Source organism: Cibotium barometz, chromosome 18, assembly GCF_041138505.1.
Source record: "Cibotium barometz isolate CiBa-2024 chromosome 18, ASM4113850v1, whole genome shotgun sequence".
Lineage (NCBI taxonomy): Eukaryota > Viridiplantae > Streptophyta > Polypodiopsida > Cyatheales > Cibotiaceae > Cibotium > Cibotium barometz.
The window spans coordinates 8,684,061-8,699,186 of record NC_141063.1 but is presented as its reverse complement, the minus strand read 5'-3'; the positions used below and the strand labels follow the sequence as shown (position 1 = coordinate 8,699,186).

The window sequence follows — 15,126 nt, the reverse complement described above, 5'->3', positions numbered from 1 at the left end:
TTATACGAGTTCATGGACCACATTGGAGAGGCACTTGATCACAACACTGTGCTACCTGTTGCGAGGTATAGATCTGTTGCTTGCTTTGTTCAATTTATTTTGTACATGGTGCCATGTGGTGCTCATTGCCACTTATAATTGACTTTGATAGGGTCCAAGACATCAGAGAGGTTTGGAACCGTAGATGGGATTGGTTTCACAGGCCAATCCATGCAGTTGCCCATATACTGCACCCTCTTTGGTAGAATGAGGAGCAGTATAACAATGAGGAGTTGGAAGAGGGTTGGCAGTAGTACATCCAAAGATGGACAGGAGGTGACCTTGCACTCTTGAGGCAACTTTAGGACGAGCTTCTAGTGTTTCGCAACAATGGGAGTTTTACTTTTGGGAGAGAAATTGTAAAACTTAGAGAGACATAGCTTTGGCTAGTCTCCTGGTGGGAGAAATATGGGACACTCTCCTACTCTGGTAAGTACTTTACTACTTTGTGAACACTGAAGCGGAAGTTTCGAAGTAGGCTATTTAAAGTTTCTAAATACTACTTGGTAACTCACAAAGTTTTATGTCCTCTTCATGACAGAAACGCCTTGCATTGTGGATTCTCTCACAGGATTGTAGCTCCGGTCCTTGTGAGAAGAATTGGAGCACATGGGCCCTCTTCCATAGAAAGAAGAGCAACAGATTGTCCACTACTGAGCTAGAATGCTTGGTCTTTTGCCATTGCAACCCCCATCTACTTGAGCAGCGAGGCAATCCCATCGAGCCGCGCTAGGTGAATGTCGACAAGATCGACATTGAGAAAGTGAAGGACATTCCAGACATTCCTAGAGAGGATCATGACATCTATGCCATGCTTTACAAGGGGTTGTAACTTGTTGGCACCAACTCGTGTGACACAAGCACAGTCATCGGTGGATGGAGCTTCTACGAGTGCTGCAGCTTTAGAGGCTGATATTGAGGTATCATCTCTTTCAGATACAGATTCACAGTCATCAGAGGAAGGAGATGATATTGCTGCTGCTGCTGCTGCTGCTGCTGATGATGATGAGCCTTGACTATTGAGGCTTTTGACTATTTGTTGCCTCTAGTCTAGACTCTAGACTCCACTCTTTTGACTCTTTTTACACTCTATGGTTTTTGTATTGGTCTTTTCAGTTTTTATTGACAGTTGCCAGTAGTTGGGCATCTTACTTATCATGATTCATGAGACATTTGTATTGGAGTCTTTTGGACTTAGTGCCATTTGAGTTTTGAGAGCACTTTTGCGAAATTGCATGGCAGGTCTTATGATCTATGATCTCTGTCATCTATCCTTTTAATTGATTTTCTCTCTTCTCTCAAGTTTCAACAATCATTGGTCACTCAATGTTCACTTGCAGCTTGCAAGCAACAAGCAGTAGTAAGTACTAAGTAGGCTGTAGGAAGTAGGATACATGATGATGATACATCATACTGTTTTTGTTTTAAACATTTATCCATACTTTGTTGGTTGCCTGGGTTTTTTTATGCATAAAACTTTCATATCTCCTATTTTTTGCAACATGTACCCCCCCGCCCCCCTCTGTATGAAACGTTTTTGAAACACTTGCCAAGCTGTGAAACATTTCAAACGCGTTTGGAAAACAAGGGCTTATAGCCACTAGTGTGTTTGTGTGTAAGTAGTGATGTCATTAGTTTAGCCAAGTGTCATTGCCCCACGAGTAGAGTGTTGAGAAAGATAAGGCATTGAGCCTATGAAAAGGCATTTTACTTTGAAGGTTAACAATGAACATCAATAATAGCATAAATCGTACGGTACAATCAATGTTTCTCTTTCTTGAAGTTATTACTTCACAGTCTTTCTCTCTCTCATCTATCTGAATCGTCATCTTCCAACATTTGGTATCAGAGCCCGAGGGGCCTGACCTCCAAAACAGATTCCGTCATTACCTTCCATATGCTGCAGTTGTTCCCGTCCAACTGTCGGTCCACCGGGAACGTGGAGAGTGTCGGGATCTTCACGTGCTTTTCAACCATCTCAAGGGTTCACAAGGTCTTGTGAAGGGAGGGTGGGTGGGGGAAAAGAAGAAGAGGCTGCAAATAGAATGCAAGGTGGCTGTCCAACGGTGATGGCCGCCTTCTATCCAATCTCCAAGTCCCGTACAACCCAAATAGTCTCCATTCAGCACCTCAATTAGCAAACCCTCGACGTCCCACTGTCTCCAAGCTTCAAGCCACCTGTGGCTCTGATACCATGTTAGAATGCACAACGGAAATGAAGACAATTGCTGTAGAGAGCAATACACAGATGAAAGAGAGAGAGAGAGAAGCTGTGTAACTTTGCTATATACACCAGTAAATCCCGGAAAATATACATGATGGAGTGTGGGGGCAAGGGGCCATTTTATATGGTCCCTGGCTGCTGGTCGGCCAGCCCAAAATCAGCCGACAGCTACCCTGGCTGCCCACGACGAGCAACCTGACAGTCAACCGGTGAAAAACCAGTCGGCCAGCACTGAGGGATGGGTCGGGCAGCACTAGATCAGTTGGGCAGCAAGCAAACACAGTTAGCCAGCATCTGGGGGCAACCGACAGCCCATACGCAGCTCCAGAAAAATAAGGAAAAATACAAAGAGTGAGGAAAAATGGGAAGACACTAAATACGGATGGGCACACCCACAACAGAGGCCCTGACATAGTGTATAGACAGGAGATGACTGCTAACAGAACCTTGATTGGACTCATAATTATGTTTGCTCCTCCTACAAGAGGGGCAACCATAAAATCTCTCACAAACTCTATGCCCTGAATCACTTATTTAGCACCTTGAGCTTCAAACTTGATGCTCGTCGTCGTCACTCCTGTGCTAAATCCCTCAACCTTCTTGTCTATCAAAATCAGCAGGAAACGAGCGCGCCGAGCGGTCTGTTCCGTGACCACATCCTCAGTGCTATCGTTGTCAAACAAGACGATTACTCTCTTGCCACCTATGTAGCCAAAGGTCTCGAGCAATTTGTTGCGCTCATACTCCTGGTCTTGGGCGCCTTTTGCTTATCTTCGAGCTCCCGACTAACGATTGCACCAATCGAAGAACTGGGATCCGAAGAACTAGGGACGGCCGTTGGGGTATGGGTGGGAGTTGGGCTCACCACGGAAGCCGTGGAGGTTGGGGTGATAGTTTGTGGAGTGGTAGTCTTCTTTGGACAATCCTTAGAAGTGTGTCCTTTTGTGTGGCAAAAGAAACACCTACCCTCCTTCTTGTACTTAGTTGTCTCTTCCGCACTTAGTTTCCCACTGGTCTTGCTTGCCTAAGCTTTTTGGTCTGGAGTAAGCTTGGGCATGTTAGTCCAGTTCTTGGAACCAGAGGCTCCCGTGCTTTGTCTTGGGGAAGACCTTGTCTGGTTCAGGCCTTTTCACCCCGAGGCTGGTGCCTTGGGAGTGGAAGGCTAGGAAGTCGTGGGCTTTCTGCCATTGTACTTCATTTCAGTACTCTGCGCAAGCGAGAGTGCATTCTCGAAAGTGCTGGCCAAAACGCACACACTTCCCATGGGATTTGCGTGTCAAGGCCATAAAGGAATTGCCCTTTCTTGTCCTTGTCAGATATGCCCAATTGCAAACATAAGTTCGAAATTTTATTGGCATATTGCAGGACTGGTTGCGCATTTTGACATGCCCCTCCTGAACTCATCTTCAAGTTGCTCAAGGTAATGAGATGGTAGAAACCGCGGCTTAAGATCAAGGACAAACTCATCCCAGACATAAGCTGCCATACCTAATCTGGTGTGGGCATGAGCCCACTAGGTTCACCATGGAATGGCCTCACCTTCCAAATACCAACTAGCCAAGATCACTTTGTTAGCATCATTCTTTCTAACTAAAGCAAAATAAGCTTCAAATTGATGCAACAAGGAATAAAGGGTTGTGGGGTCAAGTTTACCATTATACTTATTGAAGTTCATCCTTTGGGGAGGATGACTTGAGGAAGCCACTGGTGTCGCTCTTGCGTCTAACGCCGCAAGAAGTATTTCGTGCTCCACGTGTCGCCTGGCGTCTTCTTGTGAAGCACACGGGATGTTGTCGCATGGTCTTCCATCAATCGAATCTCCATTGCTCGCATCTGCAACTCGAGGGTCGAACTTGGCTGTGGTGGTAACCCTTTAGAAGGGTTATCTGGTAGAGGATCTGCTATTGGGATGTGGGAAAGAGAAGGAGAGAGAGGAGGAGACGGAGAAAAGGGGTTGGAAAATGGGTTCTTTCTTCCAGGGCCAAGATCTACGCCTTCTGCTCTTCCAGTTTGGTGCTTTGGTCTACGAATGCTCGCATCATTGTCTGGAACATGTCGTGTACACTCGTGTTTGCCGCCCTTGAAGGACTGCCTAGTGCTCCTTGTTCCTAAGTTCTTTGTTCTCTCTTTTCGTCGAAGCTTGCCATAGCGGGAATATGCACTTTCTTTCCGGAATGCAATAGGCTAAAAATTAGCTGTCCTTCTAGGGAAAGGAGTCACACCGAAAGGGGTGGTCCTCCGGAGTCTAGAAACCAACCAGACAAGTGAGAAAAAAAGTTCTTTTTCTTTTTTTTTTGGGGTTTTTTGGCTGAATCTTCACACTTGAAGAAGGCTTTGATACCAATGTAACATGCGGAAGCTCGGTGGAAAAATCGATAACTTCAATGCTCAGAAATTCAGCAATCGTTCGCGACGAAGATAACACACAACATATAGAGAGATGTGCAAATATATATATATATATATATAGAGAGAGAGAGAGAGAGAGAGAGAGAGAGAGAGAGAGTATTGGGTCCCGAATACCCTTTGTAGGGTCCCCACCACGAATGATGTATTCGCTTTATTAGAATAATGTACAATAACCTTGTATGGGCAAGCATCAAAGGCGTGATTATCCATTGAAGAAGCAGTGCATAGCTGCAAACATAGTTTTTCCATTCGGCAAACGCATACGGGTATGAAAGTACGAAAAAAGTACAGCCCCCAAGAAATTCCATACGTTGGATACCATACGGCACCCTAAATTTAAGGAAAAACATGCTACATATGACACAAAAAACCAAAGAAACTTGAAACTGCAAAGATTTTGGGATTAGAAAAAACATAAATAATGTAGAGCGAGAATCCAAACTCCGGACTTTATATTACTGTAACTTGTTTACATCATACATGTATGATCAATGATGTATCATGTAACATGTTACATAAGTAGGGACTAGGGAGTGTGGAGTGAGCAAATGCCAAAACCTGTCACCTGTAGACATAGTTTTTTCATATGGCAACCATACGACATACGTGTATGAGTCTGGAACTATGAAATAAGTATGGTTCAAACCTTGGAGAAATTCCATACGTGGGATTTCATACTTGATTCTTAAATTAAAGGGTAGACATGCCATTTTCAAAGAAGTGAACCATGAGAGACTTAAAATATGTGAAAGCCATGATAGATGGTCTATCATGGTTTTCACAAATTGACCATGTTTCATCTGTCATGACTTTCACACATTGACAATTAATCTCTATGTCTAGAAAAGATGCAAAACATGTTCTTTTTTGGCTCGAGTATGAAAAGTTTTTCCATACGTGACCATACGCATATGGGTATGAAAGTATGGAATATTTTCCATACGAGTATGAAAAAAAATATGGCTGCAAATATGACCACTGAGCCTATAGATTTAGATCACGGGGATGATCTCAAGGAAGATTTATTGGATGATACTCTAGGGTAGACACCCCAGCATTCTACTAGGATACTCTGTGTGTCAATTGTGAAACGGGTATCCACGGCTGTAGATACAGTCTTATCTTCAAAGGCTAGTCGCAGTTACCAATTTTCGGTTACAGAACTTATTGTCATGAAGGGTTCGGTTGAAGGGAAACCAATGAAGATACTCTTCGATACATGCTTTAGTCATAATGTGGTTAGTTCTCAACTTGTCAAGAAGTTAAAAGTTGAAAACTCAACCCTTGCCATATCACTATACAGTTGAGCTAGCAAATGGCAAAGGAACCGAGGTTTGGGATCAACAGGTTGTGGGCCTTGGTCTCACCATTCAATCCTACTTTGAGGAGCGCAACTTTGATATGACTCGACTAGCATGTTTTGATATTGTGCTAGGGAAAGAATGGCATGCACGGAAGAAGCCTCACATCGACCTCGCAATGCATGTCTATCAATTTATGCATGAGAGGAGGACGCATCACATAAAAGATCTACCCAAGAATGCATTAATTACTGCTACACAAATGCTGAGAATATCTTGTAAGTCTCTCTTTTTTGGTTGGTTTCAAAAAGTTCCAAGTGTTATAGACACGTTTTCAAATCTGACATGCCCTCTTCTTTGCCTCTGCGCAAAAATGTGGAGCATCGAATAGAGCTTGTGCCCGGTGTAACTGCGGTTAATAGACCTTCGTACTGGATGAGTTTGGTGGAGGAGGTGTTGAAAGTAACTCAGGAGTACATAGTGAAAAGACTCATTCGGCCTAGTTCCTGAGTGTTCGCTTCTTCGGTTTTGCTAGTTAAGAAGAAAGATGGTTCTTATTGAATGTGTATCGATTACAGAGCTTTAAATAAGCTTACTGTAAAACATCGATATCCAATGCCAAGGATCGATGATTTGATAGACGCTCTAGGTGGAGCTAAGGTTTTCAGTAAGATAGATTTGAAAAGTGGATGTCATCATATTTGTATTAAAGACGAAAATGCATCTAAGACTGCTTTTCATACTCGTTTTGGTCATTATGAGTACCTTGTTATGCCATTTGGGCTTACTAATGTGCCAGCCACATTTATGATGTTAATGAATGATGTCTTTAGGTCATTCATGGGTAAATTTGTGGTGGATTTTATTGATGACATTTTGCTTTATAGTAAATCTTTACTAGAGCACGAACCACACTTGTTTACAGTATTTGGCGTGCTCAGGGAAAATGTGTTGTATGCCAATAAACAAAAGACTTTCCTATGTCAAGAGGAAGTTGAGCAATAATCTTGGCTTAGCCTGTTCCACAGGACATTACTGTGCTAAGATCTTTCTTAGGACTATTTGGTTTTTATAGAAAGTTTATTATTTTCTGTTATGAAATAGTAGCACTAGTGACTGGCTTGTTACAAGTTACCATTGTTCATGTGTGGATTGATATTCAACAGCAAAGTTTTGATAAATTAAAGTAGGCGGTTGCAACTGCACCTGTGTTGGAGATCGTGGATTCGTCATTACCTTTTGTCATTGAGAAAGATGCTAGTAGCATTGCTATAGAGTTCTCTTGAGCCAAGAAAGCCGACCAATGACTTTTTTTTTCTTTTCAGAAAGAGACTTCTATTAAGTATGAGAAAAACATACAACAATCACAGCTATAAGCCGGAAAAGAATAGAATCACCCCAATATGTAAGGTGATTTCAACCACTGAGGAGCATCATGATGCCATGTAAGACTTGTGGTACTAGAGGAAAAGAAGATGCCATGGTCCCACTCCCGCATAAATATCATGCGCTTCGCCTGCGTAGAACGAGAGGGCCCCCGAATGCGAGCCCAATTAGCCATGAGAGTGTCACTATTTGGGCATTCTCTGCGCTTCAGGCCTATGGACGAGTTCTGTAGGATGGACTGGCATCTTATGGTTGGGGACTTATGTCTACACCGAGAGCCAGTAGGCTGGATATATGGGTTGGGATTGTGTATCTGCGCCCAAATCCAGAGTGTGGTACCACGGACTACAAGCTAAATGAATAGGGAGACTGTTCAATGCATCCTTGCATAACATGTTTGCAAGTTAAAAATCCTGTCTTTGCATGAACTATTTGATTGCATGCAAGATTTGTTTGTGTAGTTCACATGTAGGGGACGCCCTCTTGTGAACCGTGCGAGTGAAACTGTATTCTGACCTCGTTTGTGGGCTGTAGACAGGTGGTAAGTACACCACTTTACTTTTTTTATGAGTTAAAGCAATGTATTCTTTGTTTTGCAGGTCCACACTTTAATAAGTGTGTCCGCCCAAGTTATAAGTGAGATTGGGCGTCCACACTTCATTAAAGCTCGGGCGGACAAACTATAAGTAAGAATAGACTAGAATTTCCTTCCGGTCGGCTAGGCGAGTGTCCAGGCACCCTTCCCACTAAATTTGTGTGGAAAAGGGATGGTTATGGACTGGGTGGCAGTATGAGGACCTGCCACCATGCTATTACTCATTTTGAAAATTACCTCTCTCTACACTCTCTCTCTAGAAATAGGCGCCCCCCTTCAAGAGAGCCTATTTTTGTTATTCTCTCTAACTTTTTGCTTGGTGAGAGTGCTGATTTTCATTCCCTCTTGCTCCCAACTCCAATGGAAAGCTTGAAGATTCTTCCTTTCACAGTTAAGCCTCCAGTTGCTCACCTTTTCACTCTATCTCTCTCTTCTAAATGAATATGGAGTCTCCTAACCATTCTACCGCCCCCAAATTCTGCTGAAACCCTAATTTTCAGAAACCCTAATTCTGCAAAAACCCTAATTTCAGAAACCCTAATTTTGGAGGAAACCATACCAAGCTGTGCCCCTTACTCATAGGCATCTAAAGAGCCCAAAATGCCCAATTTTGGACTCATATAACCTGCTTAAAACCCTAAAAATCAGAAACCCTAATTTCAGCCGGAAGTGGAAAACGGTCACATTCAAGCTGTAGTTCGTCCGCACGGAGGTGGAGCTCGACATTGATCGTCCAATACTTGGTAAGAGCATTTTGCAAGTAATTTTCAATTTGAGATTCGAATGCTTTGTCAATATGGTCTCCTATGTCTCGGTCCTGGCACACACATGTGTATGTGTATGGATGCCAGTGGAGCATAGCTGCGTTTGACAAGCTTCAAGGAATCAAGGAACGAAGCTACTCTGAAGTGAAGCTATGGATTCCATCGTCTACGACAAATTTGTTTGCAATGCTGTTTTCATGATCATGGATGCACTTGAACAGTTTGGCATGTGAATGCCCGTGAGGCTTGTAACAGTTTTCCTTGATAATAAAATCTATTACAAGGGGGGTCGGCCCTTTCCGGCCCTAGTGCAGTGTGCAAAAATAAAATTCAGCTTCTTACTCTATTGTGTTGCGCCATTTGAAATTGTTTAATTATGTTAATAGCTTAAGTGTTTGCCAAGATTGTGCTCAACCCCGACCGGGGGAATCTCATTGGTATCAGAGCCTAGGATCTTCCTCCTTTCTGTGTGGAAGACGGTCCTAATCTAGCTTACACTAGCTGTTAGCATTCTTAAGCATTATGGCGAGCCAAACAGGTACTTCACGGGATGTAAATCCAAGGAAGAGTACATATGTGAAGCCAAGAGGAGACAATGTGCATGATGATACTCAAATGCATGAACAATACACTGCTGAAAATGTTTTTCTTGGGTCACATGATGGTATTGCACATGCCGGACAGCCATCTTATGTTAGAAGGGAAGGAAATGCAACTCATGTATATATGGGACAGCCATCCCGAGGTAAGGAGAAGGCTATACAGAGTGATGCACATGATGCTATGCAGGCTGAAATTGCAGACCTCAAAAGGCAATTATGTATGATGCAAAAACAACTCAAGGATATGCATGAAGACTTACAGTCAAGGCATGTATCTCGTGTGTCAAAGCATTCTCCTTTTGTGAATGATGCATTGGAAAATGTTGCCATGGAATTGGGGGTTCAACCAAGAGATATGGCTGTCTCTTACCTCATGGGACAAGGTGATGTAGTTACTCGAAAGGAAGGAGGGCTTAGGTTTAAAAAGCCTCCTCTTATGAATCAACATGCAGCTGAAACATCAAAGCTTAAATCTATTGTGCGACAGGAAAGAGAAGAGGCGTCTGCTACCTCTCATCATGCCTTTACCGCACATGTTTCTCCTCCCCACAGGTCATCTATTAAAGCTCATGAAAGTCTTCTCAAGGAACCGACTCATAAATCAGCCCCTCCTCATGATGGAATTGAGCGATATGTTCCTACTAATGAAGCAAATAAGCAACCAATCGAGAGAGATGAAGAGGAAACGCATCAACATAAGAAGAAGAAGACTAAAGAGTTTACTGCAGGTGACAAAACAGTTAAGTTTGAGTATTTTCATGGAGAATATGATTCTACCAAAGCTCTATCTTTTATCTCCCAATTTGAAATTGCTTTTCATGAGGGAGAATTTTCAGAATCATCAAAACTCAGACATGTGGGCATGTACATGAAAGGCACTGCTGCTCATTGGTGGTTGGCCGAGAAGCTTTCCGGCAACACCATTTCTACATGGGCTGAATTCAAACAAAAGTTTTATGATCAATTTTTGCCTCCAAATTTTACTCAAGATATATGCAGGAAGTGGGACAGGTTGGAGCAAAAAGAAGGGCAATCCATTACCTCTTACGTCTCCAAATTTTGGGAGGTATTAATGGAAGTGTTACCCTTCATGACCGTTACTGAAGAAGAAAAGAAGAGGAAATTTGAGTCAGGATTGCAACCCATCTTCCAAAGAGGACTACAAATCTATCCAAACCAAACTCTTCGTCAACTCATAAACTCGGTCTTGGCTTCCGAAGAGCTTAATGTCAAATGGGTGCAATCTAGAATTGACCAAAGCTTGGGCAAGGGTAAGGAGAAAACTGGTTTTAATGTACAAAAGGGTGGACAGCCCTTTAGAAGAGATTTCAAAGCCATGCACAAAGCTGAAAATTCAGATTTGAAGGATGTAAAGCCCCCTCAAAGAGCTGAAAATGCAAAAGAAAAGAAACCGTGGCAGAAAAAAGGGTGTTTATGGCTTGACTCCTCAACAAAGGGTACAATACATTCGTGAAGGCAAATGCTTTAAATGTGGTAGTAAAGATCACCTCTCTCCACAATGCCCTAACAAGAATAAGAAGCCAGAAGAGCCTAAAGTGCATGTCAATATGGTATATGATGTACAGGGCAACACGGGACATGCAAACATGCATAGAATGGTATGCAAAGCATGGGGACAACTAAAAGACCAGCCAGCTTTATTCATGTTTGATGACTGCTCCACTGACAACTTCATCTCCACTGATATGGCTGCTGCCTTGGGGATTGAAGTAGGTGACATGGGACCCGAAATTCATGCATGTTCAGCTTTTCTGGAAAAAGATGTGAAGGTTACACCCCTTATTGGAAAGCTGCGAATGCATATCCAAGGATACCTCGACCACGAGAACTTTCTCGTTGCCCCTCTTAGTGGATGTGATGTATTACTGGGAAAACCTTGGCATGCACGCCTTGAGCCTACCAAGAATTACAAGACCAACAAAATCACTTTTATGTATAAAGGTAGAGAGCATCATTTAGATGCAGGTGTGTCGAGTGATACTATCCCCGTTGTATCTCATATACAAATCAATAAAGCAATGAAAAAGAGTGTTTCTTCGTACTTGGTTTTTGTACGTGATAATGTGGAACACAGTAATGTACATGTGGACACTCTTACTAAAGAGAGGCTGAAATTTTTAAGCGAATTCGGGGATTGTTTTGCTGACTCTTTACCTAATGTAATGCCTCCTTCACGGCCAGAAGATCACCGCATTGAATTAGTTCCAGGGAATTCACCTCCAAATAGGCCAGCATATCGTGTTAGTGCTTGCCAACAAGAAGAGATTATGAAACAAGTGGGTGAACTACTTGAGAAAGGCTTGGTGCGGCCTAGTTCTTCGCCATTTTGTTCACCCGTTCTTCTTGTACAAAAGAAAGACGGTTCATTCCGTATGTGTGTGGATTACAGGGCATTAAATAAGATTACCATCAAGAATCGGTTTCCCATACCGAGGATTGATGATATCTTGGACAAGCTGGATGGATCATCTTGTTTTAGTCGCATTGATCTTAAAAGCGGCTATCATCAAGTGCGAGTGATGCCACAGGATGTACATAAGACAGCATTTCGCACTTCTTTTGGTCTCTATGAGTATTTGGTTATGCCATTCGGTCTTACAAATGCCCCGGCTACTTTCAATCGCATGATGGACCGAATTTTCAGAAATCATAGAACTTTTACAGGTGTGTTCTTTGATGACATTCTTGTATTCTCCAAGAATGAGGAGGATCACAAAAAGCACTTAAGAGTGGTCTTTGAAGAACTAAGGCAGCATAAGCTTATGATCAACGCCAAAAAGAGTGAATTTTTCCTTTCAGAGATTCACTACTTGGGACACATAGTATCAAAGGATGGTGTACGAATGGATCCTGCAAAGATCCAAACCATCAAAGATTGGCCAGAACTTAAATCTATTCATGAAGTCCGAAGCTTTCTTGGTCTATGTTCATATTACAGGAGATTTATCTTTCACTTTGCAATGATTGCTTCGCCATTGCATGAACTCACCAAGAAACGTCCTATGTTTAAATGGACAGAGGTTGAGATTAATGCTTTCAATAAGCTCAAAAATGCCATTATCACAGGGCCAGTCTTAATCATTCCAGACTTGCAAAAGCCATTTGTGGTAGAATGTGATGCTTGTGGCAATTGCATTGGAGCCGTCTTAAATCAAGAAGGACATGCCATTGCATTTGAAAGCAGGAGATTGCAAAATGCTGAACTTACTCTTGATGTTTATCAGAAGGAATTATTGGCTGTCATTCATGCTCTCACAGTATGGAAACATTACTTATTGGGAGCTGAATTTGTTGTCAAAACTGATCACCAAAGTTTGCGGTACTTTCTTACGCAAACTAAACTCTCTGAGAAACAAATGAGAATGGCCAATTTTCTCTCAATGTTTCATTTTCAGATTTTGCATACTCCTGGCAAGAAAAATGTGGTAGCAGATGCATTGTCCAGAAAACCATATGTGGCTGCAATTTCGGTTGCTTCTCATCAAGACTTGTCTACTATGCGAGAAATGTACCATTTGGATGCTGATTTTTCAGATTTATGGGCTGATTTAATGACTGGTCATACACATGCTTCTTATGTGGTCAAAGATGGTTATATCATGAAGGATAACTGCTTATGTGTGGTTTCAAACATGAGACAAAAAGTTTTGGATGAATGTCATGCACCACCTTATGCAGGGCATAGAGGGATACTCCCTACTACTCAAATGATTGAGAGATACTTCTTTTGGCCAGGTATGAGGAAAGATATAGAAGCCTATGTACGTGCATGTGTCACCTGCCAAAAGGTAAAATTTGATAGGCAAAAGACTCCTGGTTTGCTTCAGCCTTTGCCTATTCCGGACCAGCCATGGGAAAGCATTGCAATGGATTTTATTATGGATTTGCCCCGCACCCCAAATGGCAATGATGCAATATGGACAATTGTGGACAGGTTTAGTAAACAAGCACATTTTCTACCTGTCAAAAAGACCATAAAACCAGAACATATGGTCAAAATTTTTGTGTCACAGGTATTTAAACACCATGGTATGCCCAAATCAATTGTGGGAGACAGGGATCCCCGAACAACAAGCCTCTTTTGGAGAGCTCTTTTTGATAACATGGGCACAAAGCTGAATTTTTCTTCAGCTTATCATCCTCAAACGGATGGACAAAGTGAAGCTGCAAATTCAGCTGTGTTGGATTTGCTTAAATGCTATGTGACAGATCAGAAATCTTCTTGGGAAAAGTATCTACCGCTTGTAGAATTTGCATACAATAATACGGTACATGCTTCTACAGGCAAGGCCCCATTTGAGATCATTTATGGCAAAGTGGTATTGCCACCTATCTTACGCATAAAAGATGAGATATTTGCTGCTGATGACTTTGTCAGGGACCTTGATATTGCCTTTTCACAAGTTCGGACAGCCATTGCACGCTCTCAAGCAAAGCATAAGAAAGCTGCCGACAAGCATAGAAGGCAATTGGACATTAAAGAGAATGACTTGGTATTGCTAAAATTTGAGAAAGCTAGACTCAGGAAGAGGTCTGGCAAGGAGAGAGCATGCCCAAAACTCTCTACTAGGTATTATGGACCCTTCAAGGTGATCAAGAAGATCAATGATGTGGCTTTTCGACTTGCTTTACCGGATCATTGGAAGATTCATAATGCATTCCATGTGAGCCTCTTGCGCAAATATGTGGGACCGGAACCTTTGGAACCGGTTATGGAAGATCCACCAGAGGTGGAAGAGCTGGAAGAGGTATTGCAGCCAGAGCAAATTGTGTTTCATAAGGAGCGAAAGTTTGCAGGTGGCAAACTCCAGAGGCGCTACCTTGTGAAATTCAAGAACTATTCTCCTATGGATGCAAAATGGATGGATGAAACATACTTCCACGAGTATCCGCAGCTCCTCCAAGCATATTTGGAAGCATTTCAGTTGCGGTCAACTGTTTAGAAGCAGGGGAGGATGTCACTATTTGGGCATTCTCTGCGCTTCAGGCCTATGGACGAGTTCTGTAGGATGGACTGGCATCTTATGGTTGGGGACTTATGTCTACACCGAGAGCCAGTAGGCTGGATATATGGGTTGGGATTGTGTATCTGCGCCCAAATCCAGAGTGTGGTACCACGGACTACAAGCTAAATGAATAGGGAGACTGTTCAATGCATCCTTGCATAACATGTTTGCAAGTTAAAAATCCTGTCTTTGCATGAACTATTTGATTGCATGCAAGATTTGTTTGTGTAGTTCACATGTAGGGGACGCCCTCTTGTGAACCGTGCGAGTGAAACTGTATTCTGACCTCGTTTGTGGGCTGTAGACAGGTGGTAAGTACACCACTTTACTTTTTTTATGAGTTAAAGCAATGTATTCTTTGTTTTGCAGGTCCACACTTTAATAAGTGTGTCCGCCCAAGTTATAAGTGAGATTGGGCGTCCACACTTCATTAAAGCTCGGGCGGACAAACTATAAGTAAGAATAGACTAGAATTTCCTTCCGGTCGGCTAGGCGAGTGTCCAGGCACCCTTCCCACTAAATTTGTGTGGAAAAGGGATGGTTATGGACTGGGTGGCAGTATGAGGACCTGCCACCATGCTATTACTCATTTTGAAAATTACCTCTCTCTACACTCTCTCTCTAGAAATAGGCGCCCCCCTTCAAGAGAGCCTATTTTTGTTATTCTCTCTAACTTTTTGCTTGGTGAGAGTGCTGATTTTCATTCCCTCTTGCTCCCAACTCCAATGGAAAGCTTGAAGATTCTTCCTTTCACAGTTAAGCCTCCAGTTGCTCACCTT

The 15,126-nt window shown here is 42.6% G+C and overlaps 1 protein-coding gene across 2 annotated transcripts in view; it reads left to right on the top strand.

Annotated features, from left to right (window-relative positions):
* Positions 1-15,126, top strand: part of LOC147628883 (small multi-drug export protein) — a 34,212-nt gene that overhangs the window by 10,094 nt on the left and 8,992 nt on the right. Inside the window, exon 1 of one of the 2 annotated variants that reach the window (XM_086812055.1) lies at positions 4,817-6,435. The exons of the other annotated variant lie outside the window; for it this stretch is intronic. Coding sequence (XP_086668181.1) covers positions 6,319-6,435 — 117 coding nt within the window. The 5' untranslated portion in view covers positions 4,817-6,318. Of the gene's footprint in view, positions 1-4,816; positions 6,436-15,126 lie in introns of those variants that run through there. 2 annotated transcript variants of the gene reach the window in all.